The sequence below is a fragment of the Balaenoptera musculus genome, chromosome 13 (assembly GCF_009873245.2).
Source record: "Balaenoptera musculus isolate JJ_BM4_2016_0621 chromosome 13, mBalMus1.pri.v3, whole genome shotgun sequence".
NCBI lineage: Eukaryota > Metazoa > Chordata > Mammalia > Artiodactyla > Balaenopteridae > Balaenoptera > Balaenoptera musculus.
The window spans coordinates 66,701,914-66,721,177 of record NC_045797.1 but is presented as its reverse complement, the minus strand read 5'-3'; the positions used below and the strand labels follow the sequence as shown (position 1 = coordinate 66,721,177).

At 43.2% G+C, this 19,264-nt stretch overlaps 1 protein-coding gene across 1 annotated transcript in view; it reads right to left on the bottom strand.

The window, feature by feature from the left end:
* ALK (ALK receptor tyrosine kinase) overlaps positions 1–7,561 on the bottom strand; it is a 738,293-nt gene extending 730,732 nt beyond the window's left edge. The window contains exon 1 of the mRNA XM_036872826.1: positions 6,895–7,561. Coding sequence (XP_036728721.1) covers positions 6,895–7,561 — 667 coding nt within the window. The remainder of the gene's footprint in view (positions 1–6,894) is intronic.
* Between the last annotated feature and the right edge of the window lie 11,703 nt (positions 7,562–19,264).

The window sequence follows — 19,264 nt, the reverse complement described above, 5'->3', positions numbered from 1 at the left end:
GAAATGTACAGGAAGGGCACAGCTCCAGCTAATTACAATAAAGGAGTAATCAGAGGCCAGTGGTCCAGCATGTCTGTGGACATGGTGGGGCCTGGACTGCACAGATCACTCTCAGGGAAGACCCACCATCTAAAAACCACTGTTCTGTAATTCCTCTTTTTCTTCCTTGGCATTAGTTTTCATACTTTCACAAAGTTAAGGCTTGGTTTATTTCTACAGAAGAACAAAGAATTGGATTGTAAATATGCCACTTGAATCTCTGGACTGAATCCAAGGTCAAAAGACCTATAAGAGGATAACAGTTGATAGGAATAAAGTATAATACCACACCTCAACGCCCCTTCTCATGTATATTTCTGGGAAAATCAGGCCTTCCATGATTGGACAATAGAAACTACCACCCTGGCCACTCCCCATTTCCACTGGATCTCACCTCTCATCTCTTAGGAGTTAGAAGTTAGTTGCATGGGGAACGCGCAGTATCACAGTTTCTGCCAGGGTTGCCACATATTGCCACACATGAGGACTGCACAACTCCAGATGGCACCATTCAAATAGGCTAAAATGTATATAGAACCCTTGGAATTGTAGAGCGCACAACCTACACAACCAGATGCTGGGGTGTTGCTGCTTCTAGGAAAAATTATAATTGTTCATATTGATGGAGCAGTTTATGATGTGTCAGGCATTGGGTTAAGGATTTACATGCATCATCTAATTTAATATTCATGATGACATCTTGAGATAGGAACTATTACTATACCCATTTTTCAAAGATGAAACTGGGCCTTAAAGATTTTAAGAAATGTGGTACTTTCCTGGTGGTCCAGTGGTTAAGATTCTGCATTCCCAGTGCAGGGGGCCCAGGTTTGATCCCTGGTCGGGGAACTAGATCCCGTGTGCCACAGTGAAGACCCAGCACAGCCAAATAAATAAATAAACAAATATTTTAAAAAATTCACCTCCTCAATTAAAAAACAAACAAACAAAACAACTTTCAAAAAAAAAACGATTTTAAGAAAAATTTCCAAGTCATGGCTATTGCCCACCAAATATTTATTGTATGGCCTTCTGACAAAGATAATGTAAAGCTTTTCCTCTATTTATATGTTTTGGTTGTTTATAATATGAACCTTGAGATGATTCCTGTAGGGGAAAGAGCTCTGATTTGAAGGCAGGATCTGTGGTCCTAGTCAGTACCTACCACACCCTCTAGCAACTCATAACCTCTCAACACATAAATGAAAGTTTCCAGTTCTAAAACTTTCTATCTGAATGTCCTTGAAAAAGTGTTATCAAACTTCTGGATTCCAGTTACTCCATTTATAAAATAAAGCAAATATTTGCTCTTCCTACAATAGGATTGGTAACAATAATAAATATTAAAGTGATTTATAAATTATAAAGTTCCATACACCTATATAACAGGACATCAAGAATGGCTATTTAAAAAAGCAAAATGTCCTTTACAAATCAGGCTGGGCAAATTTCTATGAAGTGCAGTTGTCAGGCAGTAATGCGAACAGTGGCAGCAGGCTGCAGCTTTTGCTCACACAGCTCTCCTTCTCTTCTCCTACCCGCAGGCCCATCCCTCTTCACCCTCAGCAGACAAACTGCCTTAGAAAAGCACTCATTTATATTAACGGTAACACTCTCCTCCAACATCCCACACACAAAACCCTTATGAATCTTATTTCTCTTCTGTAAATCTGTGAAAGAGTCAACTGGATTTAGAAGAATCCCATCTTTCAAACAGCTGTATGTATTCTCAGCATTTCAAAGGGTTTTCAGTAGCCGGTAGGAGTTCACCAAACCTAGAACTGATCTCATCTTCTCAAGACCCGGCTACCTTTTTGTCTTGCCCAAGGACTTGATGCCACACACACCTATAAATGCATCTTAGATGCATAGTCCTAGGTGAGTGTGCCTCCCCCTATTGAATATACAAAAACCCCAGAGAAACACTCTGTTTAATCTAGGGACAGAGAAAAATAAACTCAGTAATTTCAAAATATTTTTTCCAAGATACTAACGATCTTCTTGTAAGCACTTCCCACAAACTTCAGAGTTACATATGCAGTTATTTTCTTTTCCCCCTGGAAACATCAATACCCAGAGAATCTCAAGAGTTGTAACCCAGAATATCCTGATTCCTGCCACTGGTCCCCATCCTGGCTCTCCTGCCTGTTGCGGCTTCTCAACATTTGAAAATATAGAACTGATTAATTATGAATGCTGTGGCTTGTCTGACCCACATCTCACCTTACTCTTTTGCTCCCTTGGAATTCCATTCCATAGTCAGAGGAATATCAATTTCAGAAAATAAGGTTTCCCTGATATCCAACCTGAAGTTTCCTTCTGAGAGTCTCATCCTATTACTTCTGTGGGCCACACTAAATAACTCTTCTTCTTCACTGCCACTTTCCCTCCTCAGAGATTTGTAGATTGTTACCATGGCTTTCCCTTCATCGCCACTTAGCCCAGCCATATATATTTAATTCTTTTCATCTTTCATCATAAATCAGTCCCTTCCACTCTTAAATTAGCTCTCTGCTCTTCTCTGGACTAGTTCCAACCCTCCCAATTCACCTCCAATAACTGATATCCCTCTGGGAGCTCCAGTTTCCTCTCTATCTTCCTTCTATCTCTTTGCCCTTTCCAGAAATGAAATGGGAAGGAACTGACAGTTATGTGAGGTCAAGGGTCAAGGGGTGTTGCATTGCATACACCTACTCTAAATTGCTTAGGCCTCTCCATGGTACATATAAAGTCCCAAATCATATATCCCCTTTCTTGGAGTGGGAAGGAGGGTATTAACAGGGAAACAGGCCCTCTTACCCCACAGCTCATTATCCTCTAGGCCTCTTCATGGAGGATGGCAGAAGCAAGATGTCAAAACATCTACAAAACAGGTTACAAAGTGGAGCTATGGGCAACGTGGTAGCCTCCAGGCAGACAACTTTTTTGAGGTTTGGGCTGTCCCAAGATAGTGCACACCATTTGTACAGTCCCAGCAGCTGTCTCTCTACCTCTTTTCCATGAATGGGTGCTCTGGGGAACTACTTCAGACTTCGAAACATCGATCCCATTTATGAATTCAAAACAACCCAAAAAGAAAAGACATTAGTATGTCATGCATTATAAGGCCTCTTAGACATTCTTTTGTTCTGTCAGATAGCCCAAACTGCAAATGATATGAAGGTATTGCTTTGTCCTGACTAGGCGCTTTCCATTTTTTACCACATTCCTAGCCATGGTCCTGCTCAGGTTTGGTACCCCGTCTTTAGTCTGAGACAAATGGACTGCCCCAGGCCCCTCAACACAAGGGGTGGAAGAAGACCCATCCTCTCCTCTTCCCTCCCCACAGATAGTCCTATCAGCTAGATCACGCCCCTCTAGACCAGACCACTAGTTACTTGGGCAGAAGCAGGGAGAAATTTACTAAGTTGTGCCTATTTTCCCTTGCTTAATTGAAGATCCTATGTCACAGAACAGGTAAATGCCTTTTCTATAAATCAGAGCCTATATAAAAAGAATAAACCCATTTCCTCAAACATGATAAATAGCAAAATCAATCCAAGTGTGAGAACCTAAGCTTCAATTTTCATACAAGAAAATGAATGAAACCACAATAGTATATGCTGCCCCAAACATGAAACATGATATGGAAGGGTGTGTCCACTCCCTCCACAGGGAGTCTGCAGTGGAGATCATATCTAAATGAGGTTGGGGAGGCAGTGGTAAAGCGAGAAGCTAGGCCTCTAGTCCTGCATGGCCAGCTGCCTAACTGCAGACAGCATATGTCTCAGAGCAGGAGAGTCCAGCCTGTTCCAAGTGTGGTCACCACAAGGCCTGAAGTGCTTTTCAGTAAGCTGTCTGTCTCTCTGGAGGTCATGGGGAGCTCATCCAGTTACACTTAGTGTCTTATTTGATCCTATCAATAATCATTTGATCCCAAGCCTGACGAAAAATGCTTGGCCAAAATTTCTAGCCTTGTAATAGCAGAATCCTGGCTCTTTCTAAAACCAGCATTGCTAGATGCATCGAATGATGCATAAGGGCTTGGTCCAGCTGCCAAACGGACTGTGTTGCTGACGGAGGACTTGGGATGTTCATTGTGCTTCCCTACTGCCAGTAGCAGAGCAGCTCCTGGAGCACACTAATCTCTACATGAAACTCCCTCACTCGGCAGCTTCAACTCCCTATCTAACGCTTGAGTGGAGTATATTCTTCAAAAGCATTAAGCGTGTGACTCTTCACAGTCAACACAGATAACTTCCAGCAACCTGCTTGTTTATAATAGGTAAGTTCAGGGCTGTAGAAAGGGCCCCTTTTGCCTATCAACATCTAGACTGCTAGGGCCTATGGTCATTTAACAAGAAGTGATGGGAAGGTTCCAGAGATGCTCAGAGACATGAAAGTGGAAGAAAATCTGCATTCCCAGAGAAATAATTTTTATATCCATTACAAAAACATTAGGCACTAAAAGAGAATGTAGTATGTATAAACCACAGAAGCCAAGACAACATTAAAGCACAGCTGTTCTTTACAAAATATCTGTAGTGTATGGAGGTTCCTTAAAAAACTAAAAATAGAACTACCATATGACCCAGCAATCCCACTACTGGGCATATACCCTGAGAAAACCATAATTCAAAAAGAGTCATGTACCACAATGTTCATTGTAGCTCTATTTACAATAGCCAGGACATGCAAGCAACCTAAGTGTCCATCGACAGATGAATGGTAAAGAAGATATGACACATATATACAATGGAATATTACTCAGCCATAAAAAGAAATGAAATTGAGTTACTTGTAGTGAGGTGGATGGACCTAGAGACTGTCATACAGAGTGAAGTAAGTCAAAAAGAGAAAAACAAATACCGTACGCTAACACATATAGATGGAATCTAAAAAAAAAAATATATATATATATATATAGTTCTGAAGAACCTAGGGGCAGGACAGGAATAAAGATGCAGATGTAGAGAATGGACCTGAGGACATGGGGAGGGGGAAGGGTAAGCTGGGACGAAGTGAGAGAGTGGCATGGACATATATACACTACCACATGTAAAACAGATAGCTAGTGGGAAGCAGCTGCATAGCACAGGGAGATCAGCTCGGTGCTTTGTGAACACCTAGAGGGGTGGGATAGGGAGAGTGGGAGGGAGACGCAAGAGGGAGGAGATATGGGGATATGTGTATATGTATAGCTGATTCACTTTGTTATAAAGCAGAAACTAACACACCATTGTAAAGCAATTATACTCCAATAAAGATGTTAAAAAATATATAAATAAATAAATTAGTTCCAAAAAAATAAAAGTATCTGTAGTGAGACAACAGTATTGGCCTCCTATCTCAGTTCACAGAAGGCACTGTCAAATTCATCAGACCCTGTCTCTTACCATGAGCTAGTGTAAATTCCAACACTGGACACAAAGGGGTCATTTTAGGTGCCAATGCCACTAATGCTAACGCTGAAATATGCATCCAGACTCTGTTTTCCATGGGGACCACATACCAGTATGTTTTCTCTGCAATGACTGAGAAACCTCAGCTTCTGAATATCCCTGCTGCATTAGACTATTGGGTATATGTGGGAGCATGTGTGTGTGTTGGGACAAGCATGGGAGATACTTGTAGCTCTACAATGGGCTTTTTTTCAATGCTTTCCATCCAATGAATACAAGACATTAGTAACCAGTGGAGCGTAAGAATTTCATTTATTTCTGACAACAAGAATGATAGAAAAGATGCTGGGTTTTGCCCAATGAAATTAGTGTAGGCTTTTAAAAGGCATGCTTTCTTTTCCGTGCTTTCTCATTCATTTACATTGTGTATTTTATTGACAAGCCCCCCAAGCCTTTCCCCAGTGGTCTTACAAGAGAAACATCCATTCAAAGCCACCTGGTTTTCCCAGTCAAAGGATATTATGGGAAGAGTTAGAAGTAAGTGCCTGAATACACACCCCCAACTCAGTGAATATGGGAAGAAAATGAGAGTAAATGAAACAGAAACCCCATTTCAGGAGTCTCCAGCAGAGAGATCTGCAGTGAAACAGGGCTGCCAGAGACTGTCATCCAGATCTGTTGCTGCAGATATTCAAGCTAAGAATTGGAGAGAAGGAACTGGGGACAGGGAAAGAAAGGGAAATCAACTATTGTCTCTTCCTGGCTTCAGAGTGACTCCCCAAAGGAAACAATCTTGGCAACTTTGCTCCCTCTCTCCACAGCTCCCTCCTGTCCCCTGTCCCTTAGTTCCTCTGGGGCTCTCCCAACACATCTGAGAGGAAGAACAAGAGTCTGTGAGTGGATAGCAGCCTGGGGTTAGGCGGAGAGCAGAATGAATTAATGAAGAAGAGGCAATTTCTAGGTAAGCCAACTTTCGGATGGGATAGCTGGGTGGGATTCAGTAATATGAAAAGGAGTTCTATATTCCCTGAGAAAGTGTATCACATTTCCAAAATCTGTGGAGGCCAGGAAAAGGAACAAAGCGAAAAGAAGAAGGGCAACAGTTTTGAGATCTAGAACCAAGCTCTCAGAACACAGACTAGAGGGATTTCAACTGTCCCAGGAGCCCCAGAAGGGCATCCAATCTTGGCTGAGACCCTGTGTAAAGTCAGTAGAAAGAGTCATTCTTCCAAGAACAGGAAACTTTTTTCCCAACTTGGTTGCTGGGGAGGAAAGGAGAGTCCCTTGGGGAGTGACTGCGTTCAGGGAGAAAATAAGAAAATACAGTCTAACTGGGGAAGAAGGTTTGTGGAAGGAGAAAAGAAAGCTAAGAACCGCGGGCTGAGGTTTTGGAAACGAGGGTTAGTTGATAGTGGTTGCAAATTGATGCCTGTAAGAAACCAAATCCCGAAACGTTCGGGCGGGAGCTGCTCACCAGTCCCGGTCGCGAAGATCTGGAAGAGAAGGCGGGGCTGGGAGGTGCGGATCGCAGAGGACAGCCTTCCCTCTCTGCCCACTTCCGACGCCTTCTTCTCGGGCATCAGGCGGATCCTCAGCCGTCCTTCGCCGTGGCGAATCCACCAGCTGAACAGCTCAGTGAGGTTGAACTGGAGCAGCCCCGCAGTCGCCTCCTCTGGGGGCCCTACACAGCCCTCAAGGATCGCCTCCTCTCCCAGCTCCAGCACCAGCTGCTTGGCGCGCCGGAGCTTGCGAACCGAGCCTCCCTTCAGCACCCTGGACAGCGTCCGTGCCCGGGCCGGGGCGGGAGAGCTGGCGCCGGGTGGTGGCCCCACCAGCCTAAGCAGTGGGGCGCAGTCAAGAGCCAGCGAGCCGCGCGCCTCCAGCCGGCCAGCCCTCGGCTCCGAAGGGGACGGCGGCGGCAGCAGAAGGTCCCGAGCATAGACGCGAAAGAGAGAGGGTACCACAAAGTCCACCGCCAGGCTCTTCCTCTGCAGACGCGAGTAGCTGAGCGGCTCCCGGGGCTGCAGCGCCGGCCCCATGGCTGGCGAGCCCACGCGCTGGCCGGTCTCGGTCCCGGTCCCGGAGCCTGAGGCTGCCGGTGAAAGCAGCAGCAGCAGCCACAGAAACCCTATGGCTCCCATCCCGCCAAAGGGGGGTTGTTTATACTAGTCTCCCGAGTCTCCGGGATCCAGCCTCGCCCTCCGCTCCCCCCACCCCCCCAAATGGGAAGGGGCTCCGAACAGTCGTTGGTCCTGAAGGGCTCCTTCCACCTGATCTCAGGAGGATTGTGCGTGCACTCGATTCCCTTTCCTCCAACTGCAAGGAGGCGAGCAAGAATCTCAACAAAACGCTGCTGGAGGCTCAGGGGCGTGTCAAGAGACCCTGAAGCGCGAAGCGCTCGGCAGCTGAGACCCTGTGCCTCTCGCGCGCCGCGCGGAATGCCGCGCCCCCGTCCGTAGCTCCCCGCGCTCTGGAACGAGAGAGACTACTATGGTTGAAGGGAGATGGCAATTGGGTACCGTCCTCTCCTGCCCCCCGCGGCCTGAGCTGTGGTGTATCCGCTCTCGAGCGGCCTCCAATGCTCCGCAACTTTCCTGCTGGGAACGGTGGCTTCGAGCTGGTGTCTGCTGTCCTGGCCGCCTCCTGAGCTGCTTTCGGCTCCTCTGAGCTCCTCTTCCTCGTCTAGGGGGGAAAAGGGGAGGGGGGGACCGAGGGCACCGGCTTCCTTCTCTCGCACCCTCCTTCGACCCTCCGCAGCGGGAGGTCTTCGGACTGCACTTCTCGCTGAACTTCTGGACCTGAATCGAGCCCCCGCCGCGCAAGTTTTCAGCGTCCTTGCTCTCCTCCGGCGTCTCACGAGTTCCCAGGCACCAAAGCGGCCCTGGCGGCAGCAGCGGAGTGAAAGCATTCAGGGCCCGAGAGCCCGAAATCTTGCTGCCCCCTCCTCACTCATCGGCAGCTCCCGCGTCTTTTGTGGCTGGCCAGAGGGCGGCCGGAAGTCGCCTCTGTGCCCCGCGACCCTCCGGACCGCGGCAGCGGGGGTGCCAGCTGTTACCACCGCTGCCGCCCCCGGAGCCGCTCTATCGCAGCTGCCTGGGCGTCCGCCACTTACAGCTGGAGGAGCAGAGAGCGCGAGCCGGGAGCGGGCCGGGCCGAGCCGGGGGCGGGGTTCGAATGCCAACTCCTCTCCGCAGCTGGGCCCACGAAGCCCCGTTCCGCCCCGCTCGCACCCGCCAGCCAATGGCGCGGAGAGGTCGGCTTCCTATGCAAATCTGCAGAGGCCTCGGCTTTCATTGAGAAAAGCACAGAGCCCGCCCCGCCCTCCATCCATCCCTTTTCCCTCTCTCCCTCCTTCCCCTCCTCCAGATTCCCTGCCCTATTTAGCTGCTGTGTGAACAGGGGCGTGTTTTGGATGAATGGTAGGACTGGAAGAGGCCTTTGTAATCAAGCATTCTCTCTAATTTTGCATTTAAGAGAGCAAACGGGTCCGACTTCGGAATAGCAGCTCTGGAATAAAACTGGAGGCCAGGGGAAGGGAGGGGGGAGGGGCAGCGCGACACTGCCAACTCGGAGCTTGGATTAGAGCCCTGAGACAGAATCTTCTCTGACCCTTCCATTATTTGAACGCATTCCTGGGAACCTAACGATCCCACCATCCACACAGGAAAAAATGGCGGGGGAGAGGGGGTGGGGTATTGGGGGGAGGGTGGGAAGCGGCTGGCAATCTCGCAGAGTTGCGATTCAGCTACAACAAATATTTCAGACCTCAGTCACCCCGCGTTTTCTCAGAATGGTGCTTAAATATGTGTCACCTCCTTTACTCTCTGCAAGGTAAATATTTTAAACTCTAGTTTTAGAGATAAGGAAACTGAGTCGCAGAGATCTTAACTGATTTTCCTAGGGTCACATAGTCCTACTTGCCTCCCAAGCTCTTACTCAGGTGCTCTTAACCACTGCTCTCCCATACCCTTCCATGAGTAACAGGCTAAGAACATATAGGAATGACTTAGCTAGAAGGAATAATGATCTGGCATTCCTGTTCACAGCCTTGGGAGTGAGAGTTCAGAACTGCAGGCCATTTTTATTCAGCTGTGAAGTCAGGGCTCTATCTCCAGTCTCTCCCTTCATCTCTCCTGAGATGCTATCACAGAACCTGGATAATGGCTGTGTTTATAACAAGTGGTTCACTAGAATCGTAGACAAAACTACAATCTTTGGTGCACAGAGTGGAGTTGAATCTCCCTCACTGAGCAACAAAGCAAGACCCGACCCAGAGAAGAAATAATGCTCCTACCTTGGTGGTGGAAGGGAAGGAGGGAGAAAAAGGAAGAGGAAGGAAAAGGTATGGAGGTTAATAATTTCCTAGTATGTGAGCAAATATGTTTGGATTTTCATCATATTTCACTGGCATGCACACTAGTGAAAGAATAATTTTCTATTTGAAATATTAAAAAGACTAAAACGCAGGTCCTTTCACTCCCCACTCCAGCCCTTTTTTCTCTATATAATTTTTGTCCAAAGTCAAACCGACTCCAGAAATTTGTCAATAACTATGAATCAGCTACAATCAATGGCCAGTAGGGGGCTGCAGAGACTTTCAACTTAAGACACCCGCCAGGGTTTAACATTTTCCCAGATAATCACCAGGACCACTGCCTTCGCACCTAGTGAACACAAGGGTCTCAATTCTCATGCTTTTATAAATTTTCTCAAATTTCCCTATAGAGAGAAGTGCCTCTCTCTATAGATTAAATCACACTGAATCTCAAAAATGTTCTCTTTTTGTTAGATAATTTAGAAAAAGAGTAAGAAATGAATATTGATAGAGGCTATCGGTCACTATACATATGCATCTGTAAGAGTGTGTGTGTGTGTGTGTTTGTGTATCACATCACATAGTGGCCTTTTGGGGAAAGGTATATATTATTGTTTCCATTATAGAGACAAAACACCTAAGGCTCAGAGACGCAAAATAACTTGCCCAAGGTCAAACAGCAAGTAAATAAGAGTTGGAATTCAAACCAGTGATTCTTTTCCTCCAAAATTTACACATCTCACTGAGACAAATTTGGCCTCTTCCTCATGCCTACAGCTATAATTTTGACACTTCTATCCTATATCATTGCCATCTAAGCATGGGAGATGGAAAAGAGCAGTTAAGAGCAAGTGGAGAAGATAGAGACAGAAAGATTAAAAGTGTGAGCAGAAGTGATAACTAACATGTCTTGTGCACATATTATGGACCAGCATATTTCAAAATAATTTTCATGTATTATCTGATTTAAGAGTTGCACTAACACTATGAGGGGAAGTAACAGTATCTCTATTTTACAGATCACAAATGGAAGCTCAGAGAGGGTAACTTCCCAACAATAGACTACACAGGTAACAGGATTTATTACAGAATTGGAACCTGGATACCTGACTAAGAAGTCCATGGTCTCAAATCCTGGGTGACCTCACAAGACAGAAAGTGGAGTGTGGGAGAATAGACTGAAATGGGTAGAGGTGAACAAGGAAGAAACCGAAAGCCCAACTCAAAAAGAGAGATATAGGGAGTGGGAGTAGCAGGGAGAGCAGACAGGAGATACTGGAAGCCATGAAGACACAGTTAATGAGGTGGGCTGCTCTGGGTCACCTTGTTGATAACTTGGGAAAGAAAAGGACCAAGAAGGACACTGAAAGCACCAAGACCCTCCTCAGGAAATTCCCAGTTTCTGGTAATAGCCAAGTGGACAACTTAGATAAGGAGGCGTTTGAATTCTCTATAAGAAGAGCAGTAATAAAAACAGCACTTCAAATCCAGGCAGTGTGATTTAAGGCAAAACACACATAAGAACTGTAAAATCTGACTGAGACCTACAGGGTTAAGTCAGGCATTCAGTTGGTCAAAAAGAAGGAGGAGGAGGACAAAGGAGAAAGGGAGAGAGAGGAAAAGAGGAGGAGGAGCAAGAGAAGGAAAAGAAGGCAGGAGAAAAATCAGTAAGATGAGCTGAAGCTAGACGTTAGAAGATACTTACTGCTAAGACATTTGGAAACTCACAACCAGAGTAGCTTACCCTGGAACAAGCAGGAAATGTGACCTAGAAGAAACATTCAAATGAACTGTGGATTTGTGTTCAGGAAACCAGATTTTAATCACAACCTTCCTTCTCAGAGGCTCTACGGATCTTGGGAAAATCCTTGATTTCTCTTGGCTCATACATCAAATAAGAAGAAGAACCAGGTATAGTTTTAAGACACTGTCCACTCTGAATTCTGTGTGAGATTCTCCAAGTGGCCAAAAGGTCTTATCCAAGACAGAGGACCACAGCTGACAGGTACTAGAAGGAGACTATGAACATCCAAGGGAACCAGAAAAAGAGTTTGAACCTAATGCTGAAAAGAGGAAAAATAAAACAAAGACTTCTTTTTAAAAATGTGTCTGTACTAGTAGACAGACTTGAGCTCTCAATCTATAGCCTGCAATTGCTGGCCAGTCATACATAAGATACCTTCTAATAATCATCATGCTAAGAGGAAAGTAGCTAGAGTTATTAATTGAACCATTATTTATTAAGCACCTACTATTTGCTTGGCTTTACATGAGGTGCCAAGGAGAGATACTGTGATGAATAAAACAGACAAGGTTCCTACTAGCATGAGGTCTTGATAAAATTAAATGAGAAAATCCGGAATACAAAATTGAATTCATGTCTATGCTATAACTAAGCAAAAATTACAAATACAAAAACAAAAAACTGGAGGAAAACATTGATAAATAGACTTACTGGGGGTGGCAAATTATGGGTGATTTTTTTTCCTTTTACAAATAACTTTTAATAGTTTTGTATAATAAATAATAATAGAATTTGATTCCCATAAAGAAAGTATATCAGTCAGGATAGCTAGGTTATGCTGTAATAACAACAACAAAAAAACAAATCTTGCTAATGATGAAATATATTCTCATAACCCATATCCATTTCAGGTCAGCAGAGAGCTCTGATCATCATAATCATTTAGGGATCCAGGCTATGGAGCAGCTAACCTCTATTGTGAACTTAGAGGGTCCTGCACCAAAAAACTAAAAGTTCCAACCTGGAAATGACGCATCCTTTCTACTCACAACTCTGGCTGGAAATATCCATATGATGACCTATCTTATCATGAGAGAGCCAACAAGGTGGAGAAATATCCAACAAACAGCCCCAGTGATTCCCAAGGAGAAGGAAAACCTGGAAGTGTTGACTTAGATGACTTAGACCAGGTAGGGTCCAGAAGACTGGTGTTACCCAGAGAAAAAACTATCTTAACTCTCCTGGGATCCACAGCCAACAGGAGAGCCCAGCCACATGAGACAGCACAGCCTCTCAGTGTTTGCATATGTCATCGTGGAAAGACAGAAAAGCTTGGTCTGCTCTCATTCCTCACAAGGCATGACATGAGAGGCCGCAAAGACACAGAAAAAACCCTTCTCAAACACCAAAGAGTGACAGCTCTCTCTCGGAAACTATAAAAAATCTCACATTTACCGAAGAGAGAAGAAACAACAAGAGAGATCAAAGCAAACAGTTCACCACTATGTATTTCACAGCAATCCCCGTGTTTGCTGAAGTACAGTACATTAGGGAAGAAGGCCATGAGCTATTACTGCAACTAGCACGTGTTGGTCTTATCACCTGCTGCTATCCTAATATTTTCTTGTCTTTTTAAATATTCTTTTTGGCCAGGGAAGATGAAAGTAAAACTTTTTGGGTAATTTGATTATCAATGTAGTCCTTTTGAAAAATCTTTTAAGGGCTCCAAACCAACACAGTATCCATTCCATTTAGTTCTTTCTGAGTTTCAGCCATCACAGGTTAGTGCCCTGGCCTGTGACTTTTAGTGGCATCAAGGAGAAGGCTTTGGTATCTTAGAGCCTAATCGTGTCTGTGTGATAGATCAGATACATCGTAGACAGGTCAATCTCTGAGCAATAGATTGCATCTAATTTACCTGCTCCAGTTGTCCTAATGACCAAAATAACAGGCAATTCCCACTGGCCAGTCCTATCTGATCCATCATTTCACATCTGCATTGTCCTGCCTGGTCTTCTGTCCCTGACTTTCTTTCTTATTCAGACCCAGCGGTGACTGAACCCCTTTGACTGAGTCCTACCCAGATGCAGAGACGAATCTCGGTTCTATTTAGGAGGAATTAAGATCAGATGGCTTAGCATCAATTGCCTTTCAAGCTAATCACTGAATCCTATTTCGAATAACTGCTATTTTTGTCTTGTTCCTGTGATCAAGCCACACCTTATCCCTAATTTCTTAACGGGCTGAGCTTAGCCTTGTTCTTACAGGACCCTCCCCCTAGTCCATACCCTTCCTCTGAAATCTGCTCTCCACTGACTGGTTTCTATGAGCCAATCTCTTGTTGGCCCAGGTGTGTGTATACTAGTTCCCAGTCTTCTCTCCCATGGATGCCCATCTTCCTCCCCTTCCCCCTTCTTCTGATTGGGCCCACAACCAAGAGTAAGCATTGCTTATTATCATGGGACACAGGCCACGGCCATGGTTGATTAGACCAGAAATGAACACCTGACTCTAGAGAGGCCCATCCCCAGGCTAGGTTGAGCCAATCAGATCCCTCTCCAACTAGGAAGCAGAGACTGTGTGGAATTGACATGTGAGTCATGAATAGTGGGGCACCAGAATGCCCCCTTTCCTAAAAACTGATGGTTTCCATCAGGCCTTGCAATAAACACCTCAATTTTTAAGAAAATTTGGGATGGACTTTGCTCCTGGCAAATCAAACTAAGACAAGGTGGGACACTTGCCCTTTCCCTCTCACTAGTCCTTCCTGGCACTAACTCCTTAAAAAGATCCTACCTAGACACTGCTCTCCAAGCATAGGGGTATCTGACCCCAACACTACTCACCCTGCTATCCAGAACTGACCTGGGTTATCCCATTAAGACTGAGCCCCAAAGTCCTCTGATTTCTCTTCTTTGCTGTGAACTGAGTACCCAGGTGGATTTGGCCAGTACTGGGAAACCTAGATGCAAAAAGACCGTATTTTCAAATCCACAAATCTGGACATGTGGTCTGATGCGACCTCTGTGTATAGCAGGTTTCCACATATGAGGCAATTTGGATGCTGCATTGTTCATATGTAGCAGATATTTCAAGGCTTTATATAAAATAAAGTTACATCACGCTGATCCAAAGTATCCAGGATGCAAGGCTGTAATACCAGTGACTAATACTTGGGCCCCGAGCACATGGCAGCAGTCCTGTAAACAGGGAGAGCTATCTAGTTTCAGGAGGAAAGGGCCTCCTTTGTACTTCCTTCCCCTTTCCAAGTTCCAAACTCTGCCAGATGGCTCCTGGTGGCTTAGCAGCCTCAGTATGGCCATGCTAGTCAGTCCCCACTCTGCAGTAACAACCCTCAAACCTCCCACCAGTCTAGGATGCTTGGCCATGGAACACTAGCCACACTAGCCAAGCTAGCCAAGCGCTGAAGCCTTGCCTATTACTTTGAACAGCAAGTGTCCACTAGTGGTAACCAGCCTCAAAGATGGCCCCATCTCCTTATATTTGCACCCTTGTGCATTGCCCTCACTGAATAGGGCTCACCAGTGTCACCTACAGAATATGTGGAAATGATAGTGTGCAACTTCTGGGTCTGGTCATAAAAGACACTGTGGCTTTCTTGGACTACTTGCTCCAGGGGAAGCCAGCTGCTATGTCATATGGATACTCAGGAAGCCCTATGGAGAAGTCCATGTGGCAAGGAACAAAGGGCTCCTGCCAATAGTCAACCCTAATTTGCCAGACATGTGAATAAGTTGCCTTAGAAGCAGATTTTCCAGCCTGGGTCAAGCCTTCAGATGCCTACAGCCTCAGCTGACATCTTGACTGTAACCTCATAAGAGACCTTGTGCCAGAGCACTTATTTAAGTCAAATTCTTGACTCACATAACCTGTGAGTTGATAATGTTTACTGTTATTTTAGGTTGGATTAATTTGTTATGAAGTAATGGATAACAAGTATCCACTCCTTCCATTTCACTAGGTTCCTCTCTCTCCCCTTCCACCTGCTTCCCCAGCCAAGCCATGCCATTGCTGACCAATCCATCACAGCTGGGGCTGCCTGTCCCCAAACATCCACCAACGTGGATCATCAACCAAGGTAAGGCTCGTCTAGCAACCAGAGGTAGGATACCCCTCAAAAACACTTCACTGCTCCAGCAGCACCTATAACAGAAGCTACACATCCCCTCACAGCCCTGGGAATTAATACTTCCCATTTTTTCCCTTTCTTTTATAGCATTTTATTTCTGATTATAAAAGTGATACATATTAATTATAGGAAATTTAGAAAATTCAAAAATATATTAAAATTATAGGAAATTTAGAAAATTCAAAAATATATTATATCACAGCCCTGGGAATTAATACTTCCCATTTTTTCCCTTTCTTTTATAGCATTTTATTTCTGATTATAAAAGTGATACATATTAATTATAGGAAATTTAGAAAATTCAAAAATATATTAAAAGGAAGTTAAAATAACCCATAGTCTCACCACCCAAAAATAATGACTCAAAATTTGTTATATTTCCTTCCAGTATTGTTTTAAATTACTACAATTTGGTTCATGCAAAGTCATATCCTACACAGTTTTTTTTTAACTTAACATTATATTGTGAGCATTTTCCCACATCACAGAACATTCTAGGGATTTATGATTTTTAATGACTGCAGAGAATTACAATGTATAGAGGTACCATAATTTGTTTAACCAGTCTTTATTTTTGGACATGGTGCTATAAATAATCCTGTGACAAATATTCCTGTACATCGATCTTAGTCCATGACTCTGATTAATTCTATAGTTCATAAATCTCTGTTTTCATTTCAGTTCATTTCTTTAGATCCTTAAGTTTCTTTATAAAAAATGTAACCACTAACACATGCATAGAATTGAAAAGTTACGAAAGGTTATGCAGTGAAAGTACATCTTTCTCCCACCCGGGTTCCCTGGTCTTCCCAGTGTCCTTTTCCAGAGGCAACAATTTTTACCTTTTCTGGAGTATTCATCCAGAACTCCTCTGTGCATATACAATCACATATGTGTAGATCAGTGGTTCTCAAAGTGTGGTCCAACACCCTGGGGTTCAAGACTCTTTCAGGGAGTCCATAAGGTCAAAAGTATTCTCATAATTCCGAGGCATTATTTACCTGCTTCACTTTTTAAAAAATTTATTTTATTGAAGTATAGCTGATTTACAATGTTGTATTAATTTCTATTGTACAGCCAAGTGATTTGGTTATACACATATATATTCTTTTTCATATTCTTTTCCATTATGGTTTATCACAGGATATTGGCTATAGTTCCCTGGGCTATACAGTAAGACCTTGTTGTTTATCCATTCTATATATAATAGTTTGCATCTGCTAATCCTAAACTCCCAAGTAATTCCTCCCCCACCCAGCCTCCCCCTCAGCAACCACAAGTCTGCAGATGTAGAAAACAAACTTATGGTTACCAGGGTGTAAGCGGTGAGGAGGGATAAATTGGGAGATTGGAATTGACATATACACACTACTATATATAAAATAGATAACTAACAAGGACCTACTGTATAGCACAGGGAACTCTACTCAATACTCTGTAATGGCCTATATGGGAAAAGAATCTAAAAAAGAGTGGATATATGTACATGTATATGTAACTGATTCACTTTGCTGTACACCTGAAACTAACACAACATTGTAAATCAACTATACTCCAATAAAAATTTTTAAAAATAAATAAAATAAAGAAGATGTATATATACACAATGGCATACTAGTTAGCCATAAAAAAGCATGCAGTAATGTCATTTGCAGCAACATGGATGGACCTAGATATTATCATACTAAGTGAAGTCAGTCAGAAAGAAAAAGATAAATAGCATATAATACCATTTATATGCGGGATCTAAAATATGACACAAATGAACTTATCTACAAAACAGAAAGAGACTCAACTGCTTCACTTTTATTTTCTCAAGTGTACAGTGGAGTTTTCCAGAAGCTTCATGATATGTGATCATGTCATCACTTTGGCAGCTAATGGAGTGTGTGCTTGTGTATTCTTGGGTTTTCTAGAATTTTCTAAGACAGCTGAGGACTGTTGAGTGGGGTCCTCAATAATTTTTAAGATTGTAAAGGCCTCTGGAGACCAAAATGTTTGAGATCTGTTGATATAGATCCTAACACACACACACACACACACACACACACACACACACAAATTGGTAGCATGCTATACATATACTCCGTAGCTCTTTTCTTATTATGAAAATATGTATTTGGGATTATTTCATCACAGCACCTATAAAACAGCCTTGGTGTTTTTGAGTGGCTATATTTCCTTCTATTTTATGGTTGTTCCACATGTATTCAACCAGCTCCTACTGATGGAATTTAGTTTATTTTAAATCTTTTCTTCCATTATTATTATATAACAATACATACTGCACAGAATAACTTTGTATGCTCTTCATTTTCTACAAATGCAAGTATATCTCTACAATAAATTCATAGGGGTAAAATAGCTCAAAGGGTATGCACATTTAAAATAAGTACTGCCAATTGTCTTCCACAGAGAATATATCACTTTTTTTTTTTTTTTAATGGGAATTATTTATTTATTTTATTTTTGGCTGTGTTGGGTCTTCGTTTCTGTGCGAGGGCTTTCTCTAGTTGTGGCAAGCGAGGGCCATTCTTCATCGCGGTGCGCGGGCCTCTCACTATCGCGGCCTCTCTTGTTGCGGAGCACAGGCTCCAGACGCGCAGGCTCAGTAGTTGTGGCTCTCGGGCCTAGTTGCTCCGCGGCATGTGGGATCTTCCCAGACCAGGGCTCGAACCCGTGTCCCCTGCATCGGCAGGCAGATTCTCAACCACTGAGCCACCAGGGAAGCCCCTCTATCACTTTTTATACCCAAAATAGTTGAGAGTGATTGTTTCCTCACAGCTTCATCATCACACTGCTATCAAACTTTTGATCATTAAAATCTGATGGTTAAAAATATGGTATCCCAGTGTACTTTTAAATTCCATTTCTTCCATTATGAGGAGATCAAAGTATATTTTTCTTTTTGAAAAGTCTTTTGTATCCTCTTCTTTGTAAAGTCCCTCCTTATATACTTTGCCCATTTGTCTTTTGATTTGTTGATTCCTTCTTACTGATTAACAGGGTTTCTTTAAGTATTAAGGAAACTAACACACCTGTCTTTTGCCTTTTGATTGTTTTATCTTACCACACAAAACAAATTTTGCAACTATCAAATTAATAATCTCTTTTATGGCTTCTGGATTACAAGCCCCCCACCCTGACCCAACACACATATGATATTTTTAATTTTACACTATATTTTATTCTAGTATTTTTATGAGTTTTTACGTTTTAATTTTATATTGAAGTACAGTTGATTTAAAATGTGTTAGTTTCAGGTGTACAGCAAAGTGATTCAGTTATACATATTTTTTTCAGATTACTTCCCATTATAGATTATTACAAGATATTGAATATAGTTCCCTATGATATACAGTAAATCCCTGTTGCTCATCTATTTTATGTATAGTAGTTTGTATCTATCAATCCCATACTCCTAATTTATCCCTCCTCCCTCCCTTTCCATTTTAGTAACCATAAGTTTTCTATGTCTGTAAGTCTGTTTCTGTTTTGTATATAGATTCGTTTGTATTATTTTTTAGATTCCACATATAAGTGATATCATATAATATTTGTCTTTCTCTTAGTATGATATACTTTAGGTTCATCCATATTGTTGCAAATGGCAATATTTCACTTTTTTATGGCTG